This window comes from Battus philenor, unplaced genomic scaffold (assembly GCF_028537555.1).
Source record: "Battus philenor isolate CCGP_79_NKW_IND1 unplaced genomic scaffold, ilBatPhil1.0.hap1 SCAF_1, whole genome shotgun sequence".
Lineage (NCBI taxonomy): Eukaryota > Metazoa > Arthropoda > Insecta > Lepidoptera > Papilionidae > Battus > Battus philenor.
This window is the reverse complement of record NW_027181661.1, coordinates 9,917,102-9,941,418: the sequence shown is the minus strand read 5'-3', so window position 1 is coordinate 9,941,418 and position 24,317 is coordinate 9,917,102. Positions and strand designations below refer to the sequence as shown.

At 32.3% G+C, this 24,317-nt stretch overlaps 5 protein-coding genes across 17 annotated transcripts in view; 3 read left to right on the top strand and 2 right to left on the bottom strand.

The window, feature by feature from the left end:
• Mical (Molecule interacting with CasL) overlaps nucleotides 1-3,832 on the bottom strand; it is a 34,092-nt gene extending 30,260 nt beyond the window's left edge. For 9 of the 10 annotated variants that reach the window (XR_011107485.1, XM_068764469.1, XM_068764435.1 and 6 more), the window contains exons 1-2: nucleotides 3,764-3,800; nucleotides 888-966 (exon numbers count right to left, since the gene is read on the bottom strand). The gene's annotated coding sequence lies outside the window, so the exon portion shown is untranslated. Of the gene's footprint in view, nucleotides 1-887; nucleotides 967-3,763 lie in introns of all 10 variants that reach the window. The other variant, XM_068764446.1, reaches the window with a different exon arrangement.
• Nucleotides 3,833-4,245: 413 nt separating this feature from the next.
• LOC137920493 (anaphase-promoting complex subunit 15B-like) lies at nucleotides 4,246-6,073 on the top strand. 2 transcript variants are annotated; one of them, XM_068763867.1, is made up of 4 exons: nucleotides 4,250-4,535; nucleotides 4,742-4,838; nucleotides 5,685-5,714; nucleotides 5,798-6,073. In XM_068763867.1, the coding sequence occupies exons 1-4, from the start codon at nucleotides 4,416-4,418 to the stop codon at nucleotides 5,974-5,976; spliced, it is 426 nt and encodes a 141-aa protein (XP_068619968.1). In that variant the 5' UTR covers nucleotides 4,250-4,415; the 3' UTR covers nucleotides 5,977-6,073. The 2 variants fall into 2 exon arrangements, with proteins under 2 accessions (XP_068619978.1, XP_068619968.1); XM_068763877.1 differs by lacking the exon at nucleotides 5,685-5,714 and having other exon boundaries at nucleotides 4,246-4,535.
• Nucleotides 6,074-6,726: 653 nt separating this feature from the next.
• Nucleotides 6,727-8,060, top strand: LOC137921450 (uncharacterized). Its single transcript, XM_068764219.1, has 3 exons — nucleotides 6,727-7,061; nucleotides 7,158-7,254; nucleotides 7,860-8,060. Exons 1-3 carry the CDS (start codon nucleotides 6,951-6,953, stop codon nucleotides 8,009-8,011), a joined length of 360 nt encoding a protein of 119 aa, XP_068620320.1. The 5' UTR covers nucleotides 6,727-6,950; the 3' UTR covers nucleotides 8,012-8,060.
• Nucleotides 8,061-10,254: 2,194 nt separating this feature from the next.
• wrm2 (wurmchen 2) lies at nucleotides 10,255-10,861 on the top strand. The gene has a single exon (XM_068762659.1). The coding sequence runs from the start codon at nucleotides 10,341-10,343 to the stop codon at nucleotides 10,515-10,517; it is 177 nt and encodes a 58-aa protein (XP_068618760.1). The 5' UTR covers nucleotides 10,255-10,340; the 3' UTR covers nucleotides 10,518-10,861.
• A 1,293-nt stretch (nucleotides 10,862-12,154) lies between these two features.
• babo (TGF-beta receptor type-1 babo) lies at nucleotides 12,155-24,251 on the bottom strand. Of its 3 annotated transcripts, none has more exons than XM_068777418.1 (10): nucleotides 23,935-24,251; nucleotides 22,873-22,990; nucleotides 21,897-22,048; nucleotides 19,940-20,170; nucleotides 19,085-19,315; nucleotides 17,852-18,019; nucleotides 17,556-17,728; nucleotides 16,829-17,062; nucleotides 15,483-15,614; nucleotides 12,155-15,377 (listed from the first exon to the last, which is right to left on the bottom strand). In XM_068777418.1, the coding sequence occupies exons 1-9, from the start codon at nucleotides 24,032-24,034 to the stop codon at nucleotides 15,489-15,491; spliced, it is 1,533 nt and encodes a 510-aa protein (XP_068633519.1). In that variant the 5' UTR covers nucleotides 24,035-24,251; the 3' UTR covers nucleotides 12,155-15,377; nucleotides 15,483-15,488. The 3 variants fall into 3 exon arrangements, with proteins under 3 accessions (XP_068633519.1, XP_068633527.1, XP_068633534.1); XM_068777426.1 differs by having other exon boundaries at nucleotides 12,155-15,004; XM_068777433.1 differs by lacking the exon at nucleotides 21,897-22,048 and adding an exon at nucleotides 21,476-21,594.
• Between the last annotated feature and the right edge of the window lie 66 nt (nucleotides 24,252-24,317).

Genomic DNA, 24,317 nt, shown 5'->3' with positions numbered 1-24,317 from the left:
GTAACACTAATGATAATGAAACTCTCCTAAATTGTTGAACAATTTACATGAATTAGATTGTAATATTTTGAAAACTCTTTAATGAAATAATATTTTAATAGTTTTTGACAAATGTTGTTTGTCTGATATCGTTCACAGCTTTACCGGATATGAGAAAGCGTCTTAAACACTAAACCATTTAACAATAGCTAAGCTCGAAGGCTCCCCCGGAAACTTGGGCTTGAGCCGTTACATTATTTATAGAGCATATTGGGGGGCCGCCCAGCTCTAACTAAAGCCAATCGCGAAGGCGGACGCTAGACGAGTAAAATATTGTACATGTATTCCCATCTGTCTTTAAATTTAACCTGTCACTAATGTTACGCAAATAGCAATATTATAAACACATTTTGCTATTTCCTCAGAATTACTTAGGTATATTGGTAACGCGATGAAAGTAAAGCAAAAAAGCTGTCACTATTCTGTAAACAGCTCGCTTTCTCTTTTTATGGCTGAGGCCTAACTTAATCAGAAATATAAAATTTCAATTAAATGTAATTAAATTAGAAACTTCATTACTTTATTTTGACAATAGGAAATTATTAGGATCAAAAGGATATTTTAGAGCTACAGAAACCGCTGTACCGCGCAATAGGAAAGCGCAGAGAAATGTGGGGGCCGAGGCAAAAAGAGAATTAGTACTTCGAGCGTTGAGGACGGACTGAGGAAACGGAGCGGCCGATGTATCCCCCGACCTCGACGCGCTTTCCTTATACGCGGTACAGATACAGGTATTACAGTCACCAGTTACTCAGTCACTACTACATTTTTAAATATAGCAGCCACAAGCCTGTCACATAAAAATGTAATAATATTCATACAAACAAATTTTTTTTCTGGACACTTACCGCATTAAAAATGACACATTTAAACTTTAAATTTTATGGTACTAAATCCTCCGATGACCACCAGACCCGTTGTATGTTACTAAAAACGAATTGATATAATATTAATCTAGTAAGCGAAAATAATATTTATCTTACGTTTATATTTGCCAAGGCCGAAACTAGGTGTACATAAACCTGTTTTTCTTTTAACATTCATATATGTAATCGGAAAGAAAAACAGGTAATAAATTGTGATACGCCTGTGAGAGTATTATTTTCATGTTGGACACGTGGGAAAACTATTTCAATGTTCTGAGTGTAAAGATTACTTTGTATACAATTATCATATTACTTAAGGTCACCAACATAACTCTAAGAATTACACATACGAAATAGTAGTGGGCGGCGCACATCGTTCGTGCAATCGATGGCCGCTGGGACGTCCAAGAGCCGGTGAACGCCCCGTGATTAGTCCGATGACATAGTCAAGATTGCAGGGAGTCACCGGATGCGGGCAGCGCAAGACCGAACATCGTGGCGGTCTTTGAGGGAGGACCAGATGACGATGATTATATTATTTGAGTGATCATCATCCGACAATACTTTGCCTATTTAACTACTTGATTTTCCACTCCCTGTATTTATACTTTTATTCCCTCCTGTATCCAAAGTGTAAAACGTAGGTTGTAAAGTGTTGCAATATATGATTCCCGCTACTTTCCTATAAAATTGCCGATTTAAATAGGCTTAACAAATATTTCGAGAGATTACGGAAGTATTAACTATTTTTGTCTAAAACCTTTGGACTTCAATAGAATAGAAAATCAATTTACGATTTTTAAATGCTCTAAGACGAAATTTTAATATCCAAATATCGAAATGTAACGTCTGTAATTTTTTGACGATCATTTAAGCAATGCGTGGACAACCGCTATTGTGATTAAAAGTGGTACATTCAAAATCAAAATGCAGCATAAGCCAAAATGTAAAATTCAAGTGACTTGTCTTTTATATATATAAAATTAAGTGGTCGTCTTACCTCGCCCACCACATGGCGTGTACGTATATATCTTTTGACACTTAGGACAACAAATATTTGAAAGTTGTCTTTAAAGTGGAGTGCTAACATAACACGTTGTTCCGACATAGCATTATGTTACTGACAATGTAAAGTGTATTGTTTTCCATAACGCTATCGATATTGCACGTTCTTTTAAGCCCAGCGAAAGCTGTCCACCCAAATCAGTAGGCTATAGGTTCGTTAATTTAAATCAATACGTCGCCAGCACAGAGAAAGTGCTAAATGTTTGCCAAATGTTATCAGCTTGATAAAGCAAACATGCGTACAAATCAACAATCCGGCACTACCTGGCATCAGCTCAAAGCCAGTCGGCAAACACTGCCAGAACAGTCATCTATTTTAATTAAAAAAAAGAATCTATCATATCACTAACCGATCTGAAGTTTATGTTTGTTTATATAAATAAGAATAATGCAAGAAAGTCACACCGCTCTTTTAAGATAACATTTAACCACGCACAGCATGACCAACGCTTGCGAAATTAGACCAGCTGCGAAGAATGATGAGGATCTTCTTAGCACCTTTTGTATTTATTATTACATCGAAAATAAATTCCTTTTTTATATTTTAATACATCTTTGTAGGCGTTGGGGACAAAAGGTACTCAAGTGGCGACCACGACCTGGTAGACGCGGCGTGCGCAGGCCGTCAGTTAGTTGGACCGACGACATAGTTAAAGTCGCTGGAAGCCGCTGGATGCAGGTAGCTTAAAACCCGTTATCGTGGCGATCTTTAAGAGAGCATATGCCTTGCAGTGGACGTCTTGGACGTCTATCTGCTAATAAGAAGATCATTTCTTATAAATATTACACGCGGACATCCTAGCTTCAAGATGACGACGTTGATCTTTTTAAATAAGTAAAAATGGTGGTCTCTCATATTAACTATAGAACATAATTTTGATCAAAAGTAACACTTGCTCCAGGGATTTAAAAAAAAAAGAATCAATAAATTTTTCTTAAAAGGCATCACACATCATCGTTACAATGGCGCATTTTTTAAATGCATTAATGTAAGATTTTTAGTGTTTTTTTAATTATTTAGATATAAAACGAAAATTTCATTGGTGCACCCAAATACTCAATCAATAACTTATTTTACAGAAACTATACATTAACGCAATAAATAATTCATTTATAATTCGATGTGTATCGACTAAATTTGCAAAAATGTTGGCAACATTATAAAACAATAATGGCGGACGACTGCGATTGTCTGAGTGTAATATTAGAAAATATTTCTTGGAAAACGAGAGACGCTGAAATATTTAGGTTACCAACAAGAAGTGATAATATAAGAAAAGCTAATAACAAAAATGAAATAATTCACTGTTCTTTTAAAACTTTAAAAAAAGTCTTGTAAAAGTTTTTAATCGACTATATTTTAAACGAATTATTATTTATTTTAAAATATTGTTTTATATGGCAATTAAAAGCTTGGATCAACGCATTGACAAACTTTGCTAAATTCGTATTCAGCGCACTCAAAATACCAATCTACATTAAGTGTGACACTAATAGGTGAATGTACTGCAGTATAAAATTAGAAAAGCTGCGGGTTAAATACATTAATTTAATACACTAAATATTATGTTCAAAATATTAACATCTTTATTAAGGCTAAAATATATCGCCATAAGCGCAAATTTTTTAATTTACAGCCTAATGCAACTCGGCACGTAATGTCATAAGCATTTACAAACTGCTTACAATAAAGGTAAAACTGTAAAATCGACAATCACAACGTAGTGAGTTCTGATCTTAATTTATTTTTAACAAAATTGACACTTCTACAAATATATTTAAATATTACTGACCTTAAAATCGCAGCAAAACTTATTATCTCATCTCTTCTTTCTTGACTGTTGCTTTCATATCATAAGCACATCAACCACAGACTACAAATTTGGACAATTAATTCCATTAGCTACATACATAACTTTGGCTTTACCGTAAATAAATTGTATAATTATTTTTTATGTTATTTTTAAAGATTCTAGTAATTTTATCATAATATATTATATCCGATTGTTTCTTTCTCTCTTAATAATTTTAGATAAATTAAAAAAAATCTACAATTTCATACCTTATACTTAAACTTCACATTTTTTTTGCTGCGATTAGGAGGAAATCTGTTTTTCTCCAATATTTATTTTATTTTATCAAACTTATTTACATTAACCGAACCACTAAAATCCATAAAAAGTATGGAGCATGTCGAACAATAAAGATTACAAAAAAATCTTTGTTACAAATAGTTCTTCTCCATGAAAATGTATTTTTCTTTTTGTAATAATATAATTTTCTTTCATATAACTTTACACCCATGTTTAGGTTTTTTTGGATGAACGTTATGTATCAAATGCCCGTAGTGAAAAAAGTTATTTTATTGATTAATTTCAGTCTATGTAAGTACTTTGTTAAGTATTGATCGAATCTCTCGAATACATCTCGGTGTTCTGCGAAAAAATGAATTTACAGTTTCCATTATTATTACCCCCTCTCATTGACCCTAAATGGTTCAATGCAGACAGCCCTTGCGATGAAGACGCCGAATTGACTCGCCTGGAGCAAGAAAATAAACGTTCTGTATGTATTATTTATAATAATTTTTTTTTGTTATTAAAATTCTCATTAAAAACTTGAGATAATAAGCGAAGTTACTGGATAGCCGTGTAGTATACATAAGCTATATAGTATATCAAATTATTAAAACATTACTCTCGTTCATGTACCGTTATAAATAAGAAATATCGACTAAAATGTTTAATAACGTTTTAAGTTTTATTTTATAGCTAAACTCCATTGGTCAACAATATATGAAAAGACTTCCAATAGGTAAGAAGATAGATCCTCCTCCAATGCAAGAAGAAGTTTATACTGTGGAAGAAGGTACTAAATATTAATATTAAATCTATTTTTAAGAAGTTTTACTTAATACTGCTCACAAAATAACAACTACAATGATTTAAAAAAATACTGTCTTTTTACAAATGTCTTCTGGGTTCAGTTATATTTCTTTCATACAATTTTCACAGATTGCTTACATTACATAAATAAAAATTTTAAAAATATTTACATAGCATTTTTCAACTGTATTAACCATAAAAATTTCTTTATTCATATACCCATTCTATAAGTATATAGTTTGTAACATTTATCTTGCAAATATTAGATCAGTGTGCATGTGCTAAGTAGTGAGACTTAAAAATTAACAGCAACAAACATTACTGAATATGAATATATACTAGCATATTTTTTGTTAGTCCATTAGAAAGCATAGTCCACTCAATTCTATTTACAGTTTTTCTAATTATGAGCACGATCTCACAAGTCCATGCTAATAATAATGATTCACTTTAATTTGAAATGATTTAATTTAAAATGACAATTTTAAATAAAAAAGCATGTGTGATATTTAAGTTAAAATTTACTATAAACAAACAATCACACATGCTTTTTATCTACTGCTGGACATAGGCCTTATCCAAAGACTTTCAATACTGTTGTATGTCAGTTGCCTGCATCCAGCAATTTGCCATGACTTTGATTCGGTTGTCCAGTATCAGTATCATAAGGCCCGGTGGACATCTGTTCTGTGTGCTGGATTTTGTTGTTTACATTCTTTTATCATGTATACTTTAACTTTCTGTAAATGAAATCTTAAACTCATTTACTAAATATATTTTTAATCTTTAGCTTAACAAATACTAAAGTAATTGTTTTTTTTTAACAAAGCTCCACAACAAGCAGGACCCCCACTTGATGGTAAGTGATTTAATGCATCTAAAATAGCCAGTTTTTAAAATAAAAAATACTCAATAGCATAACAAACTTTTCCAATATCATAGGTAATGAGGAATCTGATGAATCTGAAGAATCCCAAGAGGATGAAGAGGAAGAAGATCTGATAACACCATATACTCCTCCAAGGGACAACAATGAGTCGGCTCCTGATAGCCTTGATGATGTTAATGACTCGTCAGAGCTTGATTTATCTGACCAGAGCGCTTTGTGGCCTGGTCAGTAATTAAAAATGTAGTCAACATTACTATTTATCAATTACAATTTAATTGTATCTCAAGATTCTTAGTCAAAATATAATGTAGTGATGTAATAAACTTTTCTCAACCTCTAATGCAGTTGTTATTTAATCTAATTTCCTTTATAAATTTTATGTTATCACATGGGCATTTTAAAAAAATTATGCTAATATTAATAAATAAATATTGTTATATATTTAGCTGGATTTCAGCCCATATCGACAGCCTTACGATCGCTGATTGCATCAACTCATCTTTGAGAGTAGTTGTAAAAATTTAAAGAGTGCATACTATTTCATCTTCTGTAGACTTAGACATTACAACAGAATGTTTCCAAATCATGGACAATAACTTCCTAAAGTATATCCAATTCTTAAGCTACATAGACAAAATCAGCTGATAGGTCCTAAAAATAATTTTATTTTTCTAATCGTTAACAGGTACATTAACAATTCGATTCAATCAAAATTACCATTCCTTTTTATCTCAAATATAATAGTTGTCTAGCAGTAACCCCGTTACATAAAATTATTAAGAATTAAAAATTAATTATTAATTATAGCCGCGGTGTAGCCGAAAAACTTAATTTTTTTTATCATTTTCATTACATGGAAGCGGGATAAATGTTATCTCTGCACATTTATTTAATTCATTTATTTGGAAGCAGAAAAAGTTCATTCGTTTTTCGTAAACAATATTCATAGGCAGATAAACCGAAAAATCGCAGACACTAAACATATTAAATCAGGTACTATTACTTTGATAAGTATACAAATACTCATCTTTGTATACTTATCAAAGTAAAAATTACGTATTTGTTTAAGGTTTGGTGGCTGCATGGCTTTTACCAAAGGCCACTTGTGCAATAAAACACTCTTGCTGTATTGATTAATTGCAGTCTTGATTCGTCCGAGCTAGAGGACAGAAGGCTAGAATTTTTAAGTCTAATTCTCTCGAAATAATGAATTATCAGTTCCCCGCTGCATTGCCCCCTTTCATTGCACCGGTTAACTCCGTTAGTTCTTGTGATGAAGATGCTGAGTTTTCTTATATGGAACGAGAAAATAATAAAGTACGTTTTATGTTGAATAAATATTTTCTTTAATTTTTGATCAAAAGTAAATGGGTGTTAAAATCATAAAATAATCGTTTCAATTTAATTTCATAGTTCAACACCATCGACCAAAAATTTACGGTAAAAGCTCCAGTAGGAGAGGAGATTCATCATCCAGCAAAGGAAGAAACTGATGATGAGGAAGATGAAGGTAGAATGAAGTATTTACATATTAGAAATATACTGGTTTTTCACTAAATAACTTGCAGTAAGAAAGTATTTTGTATATAACCCAGGATTTATCTAAATTTGATTAAAATGTTTATTGCGTAATTAAATTATTTCTCCCCCTCTCTAAAGAAATATTGCAATAGATTTGTTAGTAATATTTACTGCAAAATTTCAATTTTTGCTTGTTACCTTCGTAACATGACATAGCAATATATATTACATCAATACTTGATAGTAATGTAAATATGTATATCTTTTCTATAATTTTTGAAGTATGGAGAAAAAAATCCTTTGGTGTAGTTACTATACAAGCTATGTAAAAAAAATAAAAAAGAAGGCTTGAACATAGTTTTTCTGTAATGTTTACAATGTAACCATTTTAGTTAAACCTTATGTTTAAAAAAATTAACTTCTAAAATATTTGATTTATATTTAAAAAAAGCACCACAACTGTTCGATTGTTTGCTTGATGGCAAGACATTTAATTGGTGTTTAATAATGTGCTCTTCGTTTTTTTTTTACAGATTATACTACTACACTATAATATACTGTTGAATATAATATACTTTTCTGCTTGTTTGTTAGGTATTGAAGACTCTGAAGAATTACAAGAGGTTAAAGATGCTGAAGAGAACAATGAGAATAACAATGAGTCGGGTCCTAAAAGCCTTCATGATAGTACTGAATCACCAGACTTTGACATATCTGATAAGAGTGCATTTAACCCTGTTCAGTAATTTAAGAAATTTGTCACCTATTTACAATAAAATTACTTATATCACATGAGTGTAATAGAGTAAAAAAAATTTAAGTAGTATGAAATAAATTTTTTGTTTCTAGTATAAAGGTCTCTTATTGATTTTTGTTTCCTTTTCAAGAATTTGATTGTGTATATAATAAAAATAATGAAATATAACCATTAACAGATCTTAAAGTAAAGCTCTGTACATTACTGCTGCATTTTTAGCCTTAATCAGGTTAATTAGACCTTATTAATTTCATTAGTCGTTTCTTGATGGTGAAGCTTGTGTGCAGTAAAAGTGATATTTCAAAAAAAAACCTAAAGGCAAGTAAAAAAATTATATTACTTTAAGAACACTGTTCATGTAGTATAACAGGACATAATTTCTTATGTTATAAATAAATTCTTAAATTTCAAAGTATAATGCAAAAAATCTCTAAGAATACAATTTTGTTATGAGAGCTACATAAATTAGTTTCTAACATGTTAGGTGAAAAATATAGATCGTCCCAGTTGGAATGTGTTGGAACTTATTGCATGTGCAATCCCTTGTCACAAAGTTACTAGGGAATATTTAGCAAAACTTGGAAAACTCAATTATAAAACTCAGTAGTATAATGTACTTTCTTTTGTTATTTGTACAATGTTATCAAATGTCTGTGGGAAAATAGGCGATCAATTTATAGTTATTTTTTTAAATGCGTCAAAAAAACTTCCGAACGATTTAAAGTTTGTGTACGTTATTATGACTTACGAAAAAAACTGTTGTCCAAGTAAAAATATTACCATAATCAATTGGTAATCAAACCTGGTAATAAATTTATACAATGTAGTTTCTAAATTAAAAAAATTATGGCTTTATGTAATCTTATATTTAATGATATAATCTTACAAACATTCTGAAAAATAAGTCAAACTTCAGTGTTATATTTTTTTTTCTGCAACATCTCCTCAAAATTCGTCTATAAATTTATTTTTTATTTACTTGATTGTTTAAATTTACTAACATAAAATTCTTCTTTTCTATATTAAGCAGAAATTTAGGAAATTTTAATAAGGAGGCAATATTTTGTCAAACGTCACAATTAGTTAGCGTCACTTGTTGAGAGTTGGAGACCGAAAACCGTTTTTCTACAAATTCAAGGTAATAGCAATTTATTTTAAACTCCAGTAAATTTTGTACTTTCTTGACTAAAACAGTGTAATATCCATTTTTATTCAAGCGTTTTATACAAATTCAAAGCTATATATCGAAAAGTGAGTTAATGTCCACGCCCTAAAATATTAATGTCGTCTGGCGTCTGTATACATTGTATAGCTTGAATTTATGAGAGATTGATAAATCAGGATATCAGTATTCAAATGCATCATTTAAAATCTTCACATCGTTTTTTTCTTCGACAGGTTGGTTATTCATGAGAGAATGTCGGCATATGAACCTCACGCTTACTTTTCAGGAAATGACACATATCGGCCTATAAATCCGATATTATCACGAGTTGGTGACTTTACGCCTTTTTATATAACAATTGCGATTTGTTCTGTTTTACTGGGATTTTTGTTAATCCTCAACATTATCTGTTGCTGTTCAAAATATTCGGAATATTGGCAAGACCGCCACACTGGTTAGTGCAAGTAACAATATTTTTACAATAGTATCAATTGGTCAATATTTACATAATTCAAACTTTGTTCCAGTTAGTGTTTTTTGATACAGATTAGTTTTAAATAAAATGAGTTTTTTTTAAGTTCATTGTAAATAGATATGTACACAATTTATTTTCTTATCGTACCCTATGGTTGACTGTATATTTTTATCGAAAGATCTTACTCGTTTGATAAAGAAATTTAAAAAATTTAATTTTTTTTTATAAAATTGTTTAAAAACACATTTAATTATGAAGTATAACTAAGGGTTTTACTTTCTTTGGTGATTTGAATAAAAATAGGGAATTATCTCAACATAGTATTAGTCCTAAACACGAAAAATTTAAACATATCTGAATAATTCATTTTAGAAATACATGACTTAGTTTTTATTATAAAAATGACCCTTACATATTTGTTTCATGCTTTTTGTCTTCTTTTACAGGTAACCGTTGGATAGTATCTATATGGTCAGCCACTCCTCATAAGCAGCCACCACTTGATTTTACAGAGCTAGAAGCTCAATATCAACCAGTCCAATTCATTCAACCATATAATTTAGAAGACTATCATGAGGTTCATAGACATGAATCAGTGATCCCATCAATTTCACAACAGCCCCTGACATCGTCACATGAATATCTTGATTTGCATAAGAGAGAAAGTGATATTTAATAATGGCTTTTTTGATGCTCTATCCAGCTATTGCTGTTCTAGCAATGTTTGTTTTGACTGTCATCATTTTATTACTGAGATTTGGTGCACACTTGTGTAGATTACGTCATACAACTTTTCCTGATCAAGAATATTGGATTGGTGATGAAGCCTATGAACAAAAAGTGTCCTACTCGTAAATATTCATGAAATGGAAAATACTATATTCATTTATTTTGTAAAAATTGATCCATCCAGAGCTTAATTTTTCTACTCTTATATTTAAATACCTTTTTACTAACCTTTAAGTTTAAGATGATAGTACATATCAGATTAAAACCGTGTTTACTCAAAAGATAGTTTTAAAAACTATGCAAGTCAAAATTTTGTAGATTTTTTAAATTTCAGAACTGAATATGAGAAAAAAGATTTAATCAGGTATTAAAAATAAACTCATTTATTTTTATGGCTTAAAATAACCAAGCGCAAATTATCATTTAATGAATTAAACTATACTTTTAATCATATTTAAATAATTAGTGGCAATGACTTCATTATTATAAACAGTTCCAAGTAATGCTAATGCAATAACATTTTATGGGTTTATATTTATCTCATAAATACAATTTATATTGTGTCTGTTATTACTAATAATTTCCTTTTAATATGAAAGTAGTAATTGTTTTTAACAGTTAGATTTTTATTTTGGTAAGGTATATCTAGACATCAAAAATATTGTTTACTAGTTATAATTTTTTTAGTATTAATCATAATCCGTCCAATAAAGTGTAAGAAAAAATAGATGACATTTTATTTATTCTTTTAGTCTATCATAGATGACCAGCTACATTCCAACATAATGGAGTTTAATTTTCAAAAAATATCAATTGAAAACCCTTATATTTTTAGACCTATTATACACTTATATAATGTACCAGCTGGTAACAAGATGTAATTTAGTATGGTACAGTTGCATTTACCTTTTTTCAGCAATTTTAAACAAGTGAAGAATTTTGCTTAAGCGAATGAGATGATTTGTCATGAATTTGAAATAGATCGAGTGGGATGTTATGAAAGCAGAGCAACCTTTAATTCTTAAAATGTACTGTACTTATATACTTTCATGCACTCTTTTACAAATATGCATATATTAGTAATTATTGTTAACTATAAAATATTACCAGAAAACATTATTTGAACATTGATTTCAATTAAAAAATTCATGACTTCCATTGTAATATTCTTGGTTTTAAATTGTACATATTAGTTTGATATTCCAAAAAACATTATGTTGTCTTATTTGTTCATGTGTTTTCATAAGGAATATGAAAGTTAAAAAATCATTTTATCTATTCTTGTCTGTTTTCAACATTCGTAGATAGTATTAATTTTTTATTCAGTAATGTATTTTTTCCAATCAGATCCCATCAAAAAGATCTTCATCGCAAATATCGTTTTGAAAATATTTAATATACTCGAATTGAACCAATTCTTCGAACTTTTATTGCAGTTAAAATGGAAATTAAGTTCAGAAACTTCTTTATGATATTAGTCTTTTGATGGCACCTTTCAAATAACTAAAATATTGTGATTCTTAAGTCTTCCGCGCAATTTGTTTTCAAATTATTAATTTTATGTCAGATTTTTATAATTGAAATATTTGTTTATATTATTTATATAGGCCAGTCGTATTACTTTCGCTTGCGTTAACTTGCTGCTTTTTGCGTTAAATATTTTATGATATTTGAAAGAGTTATATTCTAGATAAAAAAGGGTAAGGCACATTGAGGGAATGGAAGAAAGTAATAAACAAAACGGGTAATTGTAAAAACACTTGTTTATTTAAATTAATTACTCCACTCCATAACCAAGTCATAGAACTTATGTATTGGATAATTAAATAATGGTATGTACATAATAATCGTATTTCGAATAAACCATCGATATCGTACGACCGTGTGATATGACGCCGCTCTCGTCCGCATTATTAAGTTATTGCAGTTTAGTAATAACATTACTTGTACTCTCTCGGTATTTATTGCTCATCAAATCTTCTCAAACCATCGGCTTGATGCTTGTACATATTTATTTATCTCGACATTAATTTGAACTTGACGACTTAACTCTAATAAGTCTAAATATTTATCTCTCAATTATAATAATCTACGTACATAAGGTGACTGTGAATGAATTTAACGTAACTAAAAATCTATACATCAAAGTTTCACAATGTTTTGTCTTTATAACAAGTCTCGTTTATACAAAAACAAGTATCTTCAATTTATGACATGTGTCAAAAATTGTATTTTATTATAAAAAAGAAATAATTTTCGTGTTAAGTCTATTACCTGATGCTATTAATAAAGTTATTTATACACACTAATGCTACATCACTAACATCAATTTCCGTTTCTTTTATCTATTTCTAGGGAAAAAAACTGGACCAATGGAGCATGGCGCCTTTAAGATGACACGCTTGATTCAAATATTGGGTTGTGGAAGCATATGCAAAATCAAAATGTTCGTCACATGTGCATTATTGCGAAACTTTATTTTCGTTGGAACTTTTTGTAGTGTAAAATGTTTTCCTTTTTAAAATTTAATGACCAGGGCAAAAATATACAGTGAGTTTATTTAACTTTACTAATTCATTTAAGATCTGTGGTAGTCTTGGAAAATATGACCATATTATTGTCGAAAATTTAGAGGTGAGGATAAATTTTATGTGTTTGCATGTTCACAAATGTCATTCTTCTTTTTAACACTCCTTGGTGGACTGCAAAATTATTATATTATCTATCTTCATTAAATTTATTTCAAAACTTGATTAACTTTTTTTTTAATCATGCTAAGTTTATTCTTTAAAATGCTAATAAATAAGTGTTATAAGATATAGTACCGAGTCAAAACTAGTGACGAAATACTTTGGCTTTAGACAACAGCGACTTAAATTTTATCCAAACTTATTAGAAGTCTATTTATTATTCATTTATATATACAGGTACTATTCATAAGAGCTGATACATTACCGGAGCAAAACATAAGCTAATAGTTTACGAACACTAATATCTTTATTACTTAAATATACAAAAGTATAAACATATTTATTCCTTCTGATAATTTATTAAAAGGAATGAAAGTCAAATGTTTACTATATCAAAAGTAGGCACCAATAAAAAAGAGATTGGCATACATAGTATCACAAGTTGTTCATATTGCTTACTTTGAGGTAATTTAGCAATTTTTAAATCATCATAAAGTTTTGGGAGTGTTGTAGAATAATTTGTGAAAAATGTTATGTAAAATGACTGGGCTAAACAAGTAAAACGTAACACAAGTCAAAATGTTATAAGGCAATATAAAACAATTGGTTCATACTTTTTGTTAATTAGCCCAAAAAGAATAAAAAATAACACACCGTAATTCGTAAATGATTCTACAACAACCCACTATATTACAGACACGATAAAAATATATTCACATTATTTTAATACAAGCCCATACTATATTTTATTTTATAAAATCAGTCTATTTTTACTGCTAGCGAATGTCGATTCAAGTATGATATACATACTAAGGTATTGCTCGTGGATGATTATTTACACTATCAAAGATATGTGTTAACTCTAAACATCAACGGTGGACAGACAGGGTAGTTGTAAACCTTCTTCCGGTGTAACTACATATCGGTCTATGTTGCTTGCACACAAGGGTAAAGGCAGAAGTTATCTAAACAATTAATCTCAAATATTAAAAATTTAAAACTATTAAAGACTCTAATAAATAATATAATTTTATATTAAGAATAACTTATACAATATTATGAAAAAATTGCGTACTTGGTGCTAAAATAGTATTTTAGACCAGTGCCTCAATATTTATTTAGCAAATATAATAATAGTGTCACTAGACATTTTATTGCTGTGGTACTTTCTCAAATCATTTTTAATAATGCACATTAAATGGAAGCATTAACGTTAACGAACATTGTAATGATAGTATTTCAGCCTTAAACGATATTTTACAGCAACGCTAATTAATGTTTTTTTTAAAAGGCATCCATGAAATATCATTAATCAGGTGCATTAATATATCACATCGTATTACAATTTTTCCTTATTGACATTTTTATTCTAGATGAACATTATTCGTACATTTAAATATTGGGGAGATCATTTCAGTGCTACATGTTTGCTCAAGTTTAACAAATTTTTGTTTTATTTATTTACATTTACATAATGATTGTTGGACTCAATGCCATTTTATTCAATACAATATGCTTATGTTGATACTATTGACTAATGTTTTTTCTGACTTGAATTGAAATAGAGCTTTGTAAATGACTTTTGAGAAAAGTGACAAGTGCATGCAGTCTCCCCTATCATTATTATAAGCAAATGCCGAAATTTTATTGTTTCTTGTTTATTTATCATTTGTAATTTTACATTTGTTTGCCAGTACAGATAATTAGGGAAAGTATATTGCCCAAATTAGTTATTACATGTAATACAAATGACATAGGATCATTATGAAACATTCACATGGAACCGTAAGCAAATCATTTAGGAAGACAGAGCTAATGGTTCTAGATTAACTCTGATGATTACGGCACAATCACTCAAGCAGGCAAGTCTAGCACTTGATCAAGATCAGCATCGAAACAAAGCTGTCAGCTGCCATTTGCGGTCTATATCACAGAAAAATAGCTTTTATACAAAAATAAAAACGTTATACTTTGTTGAATTTACGATATGCACAATAATAATATTATCAATAAACGCGATTACCTTAACCAAATTTAAATCTACGTACATGGTAACAAAAAATATCACTACATCTCGAATGTCCATATAAAGTGTTAGTAAAATAAATGCTCCATTCTGATGTTACTTAAATATAACCTACGAGGTAGAATCGCTGGTCGCTGCTGGCGGGGAGCAATCGCCGGCAGACGGAATCTTCTTTTCAAAGACTAACTCGCCAAGCCGGTTGGTTCATGCTTACATCCAAACCGCTTCTCCCATTAAGGATGTAAGCAAAGAATGTTCGATCTTCGGAGCCTAGGAAAGGGCCCAGTAGAACGTAAAATAACTAACAAGCTTGTTTAGAGTGTAAGACTAAAAATAATAACAGATATGAAATTTTAGTTTTTTATGAATTCTTACCACACGTTACAATTTGATGTGATCGGCTGTGCCGATATTGGCCAGCGTCTTCTTGATGCGCAGGGCGGTAAGCCGTGCCGCGGGGTTCTGGTACCAGCACTCTTTCATCACCTTCGATATCGCCGACAGCATCTGCAAAAGAATTACTTTATGAAAAATCTAATTTACAAAAACACATTTTTTGGGGATTAGTCATTTTTTATAACGTCCTCCACTTTCATCTTACGCGGACGAAGGGGATCTCGGAAAGATTATTTTTAGCATGAGCCCTAATATAGTACCTATACGGTGGACGGTGCAAAAGATATCTTTAAGTTTTAATCGCAGCAGAAGTTAAATGACGTCCTTCAAGCGGTTCATCAATGAGATTAGTAAGATCACCTTTGAACTCGATAAACAAGTTGTGAACGGTAGTACGAGATAGAACTTCATAACAAAAAGCTAATCTAAGTCCATTATGATTTTCTTGCCGATTGAGATCGCAATAAAAATTCTATAATAAACATTTTCACAATTCATACAGACTCTGAAATCTTATTCTTAATCGGCAGCTTATTCAAGAAAATGACAGAATGATGCGTGTATCCGTTTTTTGGTTTTAAAACCTTAGGTGTCACCAACAAATCTTTTGAAGGTTGAATGAACTTTTAAAGAAATGCGTTATGTGCATAAACATTTAAATCCGTTTATCTATCACTGGTCGAAAAGTATGAACCAAGTAACAAGACTTACCAGTTCGTAGTCACTACTCCAAAAACTTTCGGCCACATGACTGTCAGAGCGATGTGCCCCGCCCACTGCCACTTAGTCGAGCAATTCTACGAGCTACGTCGGTGAATGATTTTTTTGCGGAGCTCCTCATTTCTGAGCGAAACTCTATGCATAGCCCTTTCCATTGCTGTATGAGTGTCTTTCAGCCTTCTTATGAGACCTATCATAAACGCTCCCGTCTCAAACCCAAATGTCATCACTGGCAACACACTGGTCAAAGACGTCTTCAGGCATTGCGGTATTTTGAACGAGAAGATGTTTCGCTTTTCGTTCGATAAGATCTTCCGAACTCTGCAGTTGGATTCAGTGAATGATATTCTCGAAGTTAGATTTACACCGAGCTGGACAACCGACAAACCTATCCCTGGTATATCGGCAACTAATTGAGTAGGAACAGTATAGGCATTAGTCATCAACTTCGTGTTGCCTATATTCATTAAAGCCTACTTATCCGGTAGCTCTACTGAGATCCTAGAACAGGGTCTTAATCTTTAGACATTGGGGTATGTTGGAAGAGAATATGTTTTGGAAGGTTGTGTTTATGAGCATGTTTTAGCGGGTGAAGGTATACTCACAGGGTCCGAATGCCACCTGTTGGGCACGTTGGGACGGCGTTTCTCTACGCAGACTACGCGACGCATGTCGTCGAGCGCGGGGTCGGGCGGCACGCAGTCGTAGTACGGGGGCTGGTACTCATCAGGCATCGCGCCACAGCGCCTCGTCATCTCCCACAACACCAATCCCAACGAGTACACATCCGACCTCTTGTACGGATCGAACTGCCGCGAATCCATACTCTCGTCCAAAACCTCGAGAAGATCATAATAATGCTTAATTACCCTTCTGCGGAGTAGTCATAAATCGTCTTATACGCCAATACACGATCTCTCATGGATCACAAAAAAACTCAATAATAATAACTTTGTGATGTAACATTTTGTCTTGCTATATATGCATATAATACCATAACCGACTTAAAATTCACATGTAATTAAATGACGCTTTATGTATTATAATGTATTTTAATTAAATTCCCTTCACACAAATAAAATTTTCATATTGTATTAAAGTTCAACGGCGAATTTAATACAAATAAAAATTAACATAGGAAATAAACAAGTAAAAGACGGTATGAGCGAATAAAAATGGTAGAGTGTAGATTTAAATAAAGCAAAGTTTAAAGTAGAGGGATTCGCGAGAGCGTTATCGGTGACCATAATTCATCTGGTGGTTGCAACTTGAAGAGAAATCACTATTGAAGTATATATCTACTCAATGTTAAAAGTAGAAATAAACTGTTACCTCTGGAGCCATGTAGCGTTTCGTGCCCACTCGGTTAGTGGACGGGACGTCCACAGAGTCGCTAGCCACGTTGTGTCTCACAGCCAATCCAAGATCACCTATGACACACGTCAGGTTGCTTTTCACCAATATGTTCTTCGACTTCAAATCCCTGTGCGCAATTGCTGGTTTACCTGTAGAGTCATACATTACAGTTTAATAGTGTGACAATAATATCTACGCTTCGAATTCAATAAATCACAAAAATAAAAAAACCATTAGTATTTTTTTTGTAATAAAATTTCCCTGATTTTTACCTTTAGTACCAACGATGTCCATATGCAAATGAGCCAATCCTGTCGCAATCGACAGCGCCATTTTGAGCAGCGTGTTGGAATCTATAGTTCGTGCAGTGAGGAAGTCGAAGAGTGAGCCGTTCTCGTGATAGTCCGTTATTAGCCACAGTTGCGTCCAAGTACCATTATCTGCAACCAAGGTATGTGTTACGACCACCACTCCCAAATTGTTTTGATTAAATTCATGAAAATGCTAACGAATTATAAAATTTAGTTGATTTTTACGAGTCCGATTTTTCTGCGAGGAAAGCCAGTGGTGGCCACTAGGATATAAGAACAACACAGGTCTGTGTGTGCGCTTGTCACTGTAATCTGTATTGTCGAGTTATATTTGAACAATCACTGTTAGCTCATATTTCTAAAGCACTTATCACATACTTTTAAGTTATGGCAACGAACGAACAGTAATGTTTACGCTTTTATGTATTGTCTCAGGCTTTGTTTTTATAGCAATGCTTTTATTTAATCGTTTTTACTGATAAAAGTGTATAATATTGCTTCTCCAATAGTTGACACTTCATTGTGCATAACACATTCATAAATTTTATCTCCACGATACGTAAACTATATGCCAATAATTCATTAAAATAGAACTGAATTCGTTTCTTAATTTGTATTTTGTAGATGTGGGTAGGCGGCTTTTGTGGATAAATATCATTTATACAATACTAGGTTACGGAAAAACAGATGGATAGCTAAGGTCAAAGCATATTCCTTGTACAGAACTCCATAGCAGCCTCCACACATCCGAGGGGACCTCGAATTGAGCTGTGACTCTTCGACAGCCCGCTTAACATTCCGACTCAAGGGCACAACCAACAACGGCTGAAATTCGATTCGGTTGATTGTTATTTTTTGGCTAATATTACTTGACAATAATTTTATATTGTTGTCGGTTTTGCGAGCTTGAATGTGAGTTTAATTTTATGAAACATTGTGCCTCGTCGCGGGTTCTCGTGGCAACATATAGATAAACAAAATTTTAGTCAGTATTTTTGCCATGGTTCATATGCCGTACACAAATACATAAGATTCATTAAAAATAAAACACTTGTAAGAAATAATAAGAAATCAACAAAATTATTTTTCCTATATAAATTATAAGTTGAAACATGAAAACGAGATTTAACAAGGCCAACCTTTGCTTTAATTTGAAGGTGTAAACCGTAAAGCTTTACTACTACCAATGAATACCTTTATTGTCGGCAGCTATGAATCCCAGTATATTCTCGTGTCGCAACATAACGGTCTGATAAATCTCGGCTTCTCGGAACCAGGAACACTCTTCCCTTGATGAAAATATCTTGACAGCGACATTCTCCCCCCTCCACCGGCCCCGCCACACTTCACCAAAACGCCCTTTGCCTATGATGTCCACTAACTGGATTTGTCTCGCGATCGATCGTTGCACAAGTAATGGCAAGCCTTTGAAAATTCAAAACGTTACTATTAAAAAGGAACAATAGAATGATCGGTTATTGACAATCGATATTTGAAAACCTGGTTTGTTGTTTCTAATTACACGAAACATTCCATCATCATCATGTTAGCCGATAGACGTCCACTGCAAGACCTAGGCCTCCTGCAAAGATCCCCACGATGACCAGTCTCCACGTGCGGTATGCATTAAATTCCGGCCACCGTGATTATTGCCGGTCTACTCAGTGGACACCTAAACCGCAACTACCAACTCGTGGTTGCCGTAGGCTGACGTTGTGTCTCACCAATTTTTCATTGCCAATTCAAGCGAGCAATTCTTTTGCTTTGAACAAAGTCCCAAATTGTTTCAGATGAATACGTGATCACCTCCATCGACTAAAAACTACTGTACCAGAAGAGGCGCAGGTGCCTTTGAGTAACTGCGATCTTTCAGTTTTTATAATGATAGTATCCTTCAGCAGAAGGAAACAAGTTCATTTTTTTATCACGACTAATCAATTTTACCAAATTTCGAGTTATTGTCTGTAACGTGCATTTTTCTCGTTTACGCACGACACAAGTTAAATTTCTTAATTAGTTCATTTAACAGAAAAAGCAGAGATTACATACCGGATCCGGAGCCAGACGTTGTGAGTTCAATCATGTCGCGTATAGTGGCTGTGATGGGATGTCGAGTGTCACACATCGAGTCCTCGGCCGGATAAAGCGGCCGCGAACCTCTCTCTTTCACCTTGCTCGACCGCTTCGCCCACCAGAGGCTAATAGCGGCACATACGCCCAGCACCACCAGCCCCAAAATCCACGGCACTGCTTGCCATGCCGTTGCCGAAGTACTCGTGTCTTTGGTTCAAAAGAATATACGTCACGTCTCGTCTTACGACGTTTGAGTCATGAGTAATTTTGCGTCAAATCAAATGTACATAGGCATGTGCTCTTCGATTTGACTCATAATTAATCGCTTCTCATAATTATAAATAATAACATGTTAAATACTTACGGCTACACGAAAAGAATGAAATCTTTAAAAGGGTATCGAAAAACAACCCACAATACTTTTTAGCGATTGCAAAGACGAACTCGTGCAATAAATTTTGTATATTTAGGCGGTAAGTATAAAACCATATAGACCACAACACGTAACCCAAAATATTATTCTCAAGGAGACGGTCGGATGAAAATGCGCAGCTGTGAGTTACTGTGCAGTTTGTCACTTAAGCTGTCAATAAATAAACATTTCGCATACATGATTTATGTGGGGCGTGTCTGCGCGTGAAGGGTTCAGCTTCTACATATTCAGTCGGAATGTTCAATTAGATCAGATCTCTTCGGGTCACCCATACGCGTCAGTGACAATCCAAAGTTGAAACAGATAATCATTGCAATAGCAAATATTTTACAATAACATGCACCCTTTGTCAACAAACACCAAGCAAACACACCTTTTTATTTCATGATCCTGTTCTATACTTTGTGATTTCGTAGACTAAGTTATTCATTTTTCCAATTTATCTAATAACATACAGTATCTTTATATAATAATGAAATTATAATAATTAAAAAAATACTCTTTTATGTTACCAACGATGTTTTCTGTATTTGTCCATAGAACTGATAAAATTGAAAAGATAAAAGCATCCTTATGACAATAAAGGCGATTTTGAAAAATAGCATGCAGTTAGTTATTTAGACAAGCCATGGCAACAAAATTTTAAAATACCGGCTGATGATCACTTGTAGATTTAACCTAATCAAAAATATAACTTAGATTGCTGCGTATTGACCAACTGTATATGTAAGGTCTATTGGAATAAACTTTTGTAAACTAAATAGTAATTTATTTATAATTTCAACAGCGTTTTGCCCTTGATTATCTTAATTTCTTTTGTATTATTAGATAATCGTCTCTAACCAACGAGACAAACACCTCAATCTCTCAAATAAAAAATCTCCCGATGATGTCATTCTCATGCAATATTTATATAATTTTTGTATTGGTTTTATTCAGTGTCGTTATTTCCCGGCGATAATATCGTAACAATTCGTTTGTACATAGCACAAGTCGACATGATGCTTACGCGGACATCACATAACAAAGCTACCCAGATAGCTGCCCTGACGGTCACACATTCCCAACGTGTTCCGTACCTGGAAAGACGTCAATATTACAGAAGTCCGTGTTGCAGCAATACATATCGGCGCTTTCGGCGTCGCGACACCAAATAGGCCTGTCCCCAGGAGGGAATATTGTTTCTTGAGGCCAACATCTACATCACAAATCAAAGAATTAGGTAGTGAAAGTATTATCTCGCACTAACTTGGTGATCACGGCCGGTCTTCGACACTATAATACTTAGTTACAATAGAAAAAAAACCAGAGTTCAAATCAAATAGCCATGCAGTCTAGCGCCAAAAACCAAGCTCTGACAGAGCCGTCGCCGGACGGTGGGCTGGGAACGGGGTAGCACTGTAGAACCAGTACGAGTACGTGGTAAGGAGTAATGGTGGCAGGAAGCTGAGGTGCAGAAGTTAACGACAATCGCGAGCACTAGTTCCCTGTTGCTCCTACCTGGCGGCTTCGTATGTAACTCCAGGCGCAGGTCGTGATTGCACATGTCATGTGACTTACAACACTGTATCACCACTGATTCATTTCTAGTTCTCGTCGTGGAGCAACTGAAGGGATGCTCGATGGGTATCAGAGATTTCAGCTCGATACAGCTGCGCCGCAAGTGGAACCACCAGACATTACGTTTTAGTAGATTAAAGCAAAACCAATGCACACTCGAGGAATAGTGTTTGTTATGATTACGGCACATCATTCAAAACATACTAATTAATTGACCGCCGACCTTGGGGTCAGTAATCAATATTATTGCTTAGTAGGTACATTTTCAAATCACTAAATCAGAAGCTATATTGTTAGAATATTGGCATCTCAACACAAATATGGGGAAGAAGTGGCAATGCAATTATGTTCTAATAGTACATCAAACAAACTCAAAATTTGCATTGTCAAGTAGGTATCACACACCCACAAGTGCAGAATCTTACCCATGGTTGAGGCATGTACCACTCTGTATAATATTTCTCGGGAAATCTCATTTGAATTGCAGTAATCTTTAAAACAGCAATAATATCTTGGTACCCTGCATATAATTGGATGGCCGTCTAGTTGCAAGGCTTGGCTCGTGTTCAAACACCTTAAGGCCAGCTCTCTATACAGGTCAATTATTTTATAAAATTGATTAAAAATATATCAAAATATAAGGTTTAATAAGCCATTAAAATGTGGACTTGTGTTGAATATGTGCCAATGGTTAATAACAATAAGACAACATTTTTAAAATGAATGTACACCATTAAAGTACCTTTTTCAATACATAAAATATAAAAATTCTGATACTTAGTTTCAACAAGTTAATTTTAAATTAAAAAAATCAAAATGTTTTTCATTTAAATTGTAAAATTTGTTTGTAGCATAGTTAGAGGATATGAAAGCATAACTGAAGAAGATAATTTCAAACATATGGAAAAATACTTACTGGTATGAAAATTTTTGTACTCCATTTTCTAAAGTAGTTGATGCATAACAGAATCCATCAGTCTCACATGTAGAATTCGGACAACTTGGGCTATCACTATTGCAATAACATTTCAGACCTAGAATATTAACCAAGAAAGGGTTATTAAATTTAAACAAAAGCAAATTAAATTTGTTTTTTCCAAATGAGATTTAACAATTTATAACTTATTAGTTGAATGGGAATGTAAATTATAAATGTAACATGTTATTTATTTTCTTTACAAGCCAAAGCCAGTCTTGCAGTCACATTAGTAAATGTGTGTGTTGACTTTGTTACTCAAGATATGTTTTCATAATATGAAATATATATTATAATTTATTTTTTGTTAACTAGGTTGTAAATAATAAATGGAAGAATAAACATTGTCTAATAAAACACCTGATGGAAAAGTGATAGCCTAGAAAAATGTTCACTATCAAATATCAAAAACTACACAATTAGTGATCTTATTTTATAGTGGTTTATACAAATCAACTTTGAAGGTTCTTATAGAATTTATTATATACATTATTTTAAATACTACCTCTTAGGATTTATTGATATAAATATTTCATATTTATTTTATGAAGTTAAACTAATGACATTGAAGAGAGTAATATATGACAAAAATTTAAAATTTTAAGAGTACTAATTGTTGTAGGAGAACAAACCCTCTACTAGTTTGAGTATATACTGTGTTTCTAAAAAAGCTACTTATTCATTCTAAAATTCTTATATATAATTCTAGCAATCATAAGTACACATAATTCACTATTTAAATGGATTATACGTAAACTATAAGTTAAATAATATCTTAAATTCTTTTCCAATTTTGATATGGAACGAAATATTGCGAAGTTAATATTGAAAACATGAATATTTATGAAAGTGCTTGAAATTTAGTTTAGTAATTATGGACTAAAAATGAGCAAAATTAAGACAAAACTATAATAAATATATCAGATTACTAAAGTCACTGCTACCACTTCCTATTATTACAGTCCTGTAAGGGCATATTTTATTCATAGATGTAAAACCGACCGTTTACAAGATCCAGTTTTCTACACGCTGCAATTATTAACAGTATCAGCCATATCCGTAGGTGAAGAGTATCCATAGTCACATTATTGAAAATAACCATAGCAAATTATAATCCCGACACAACCAAACACTTGTTATTAACACTCAAATAGTACGGCCATAGGAGTGTTCTTCGTGAAACTAATGGCATTTTTATAATAAATAATTATATATATATGTGTATATATATATATTAAATATAATAAACGCTTATTATGTAATATAGATATGTTAAAAGCAGTTTTAATGATGCACAAAAGAAAATCAATTTATTAATATGAAAATAAAATTCCCTCCGGCAGAATAAATAACTTCGCGTGAGAGACTTACGTCACAGATAAAAT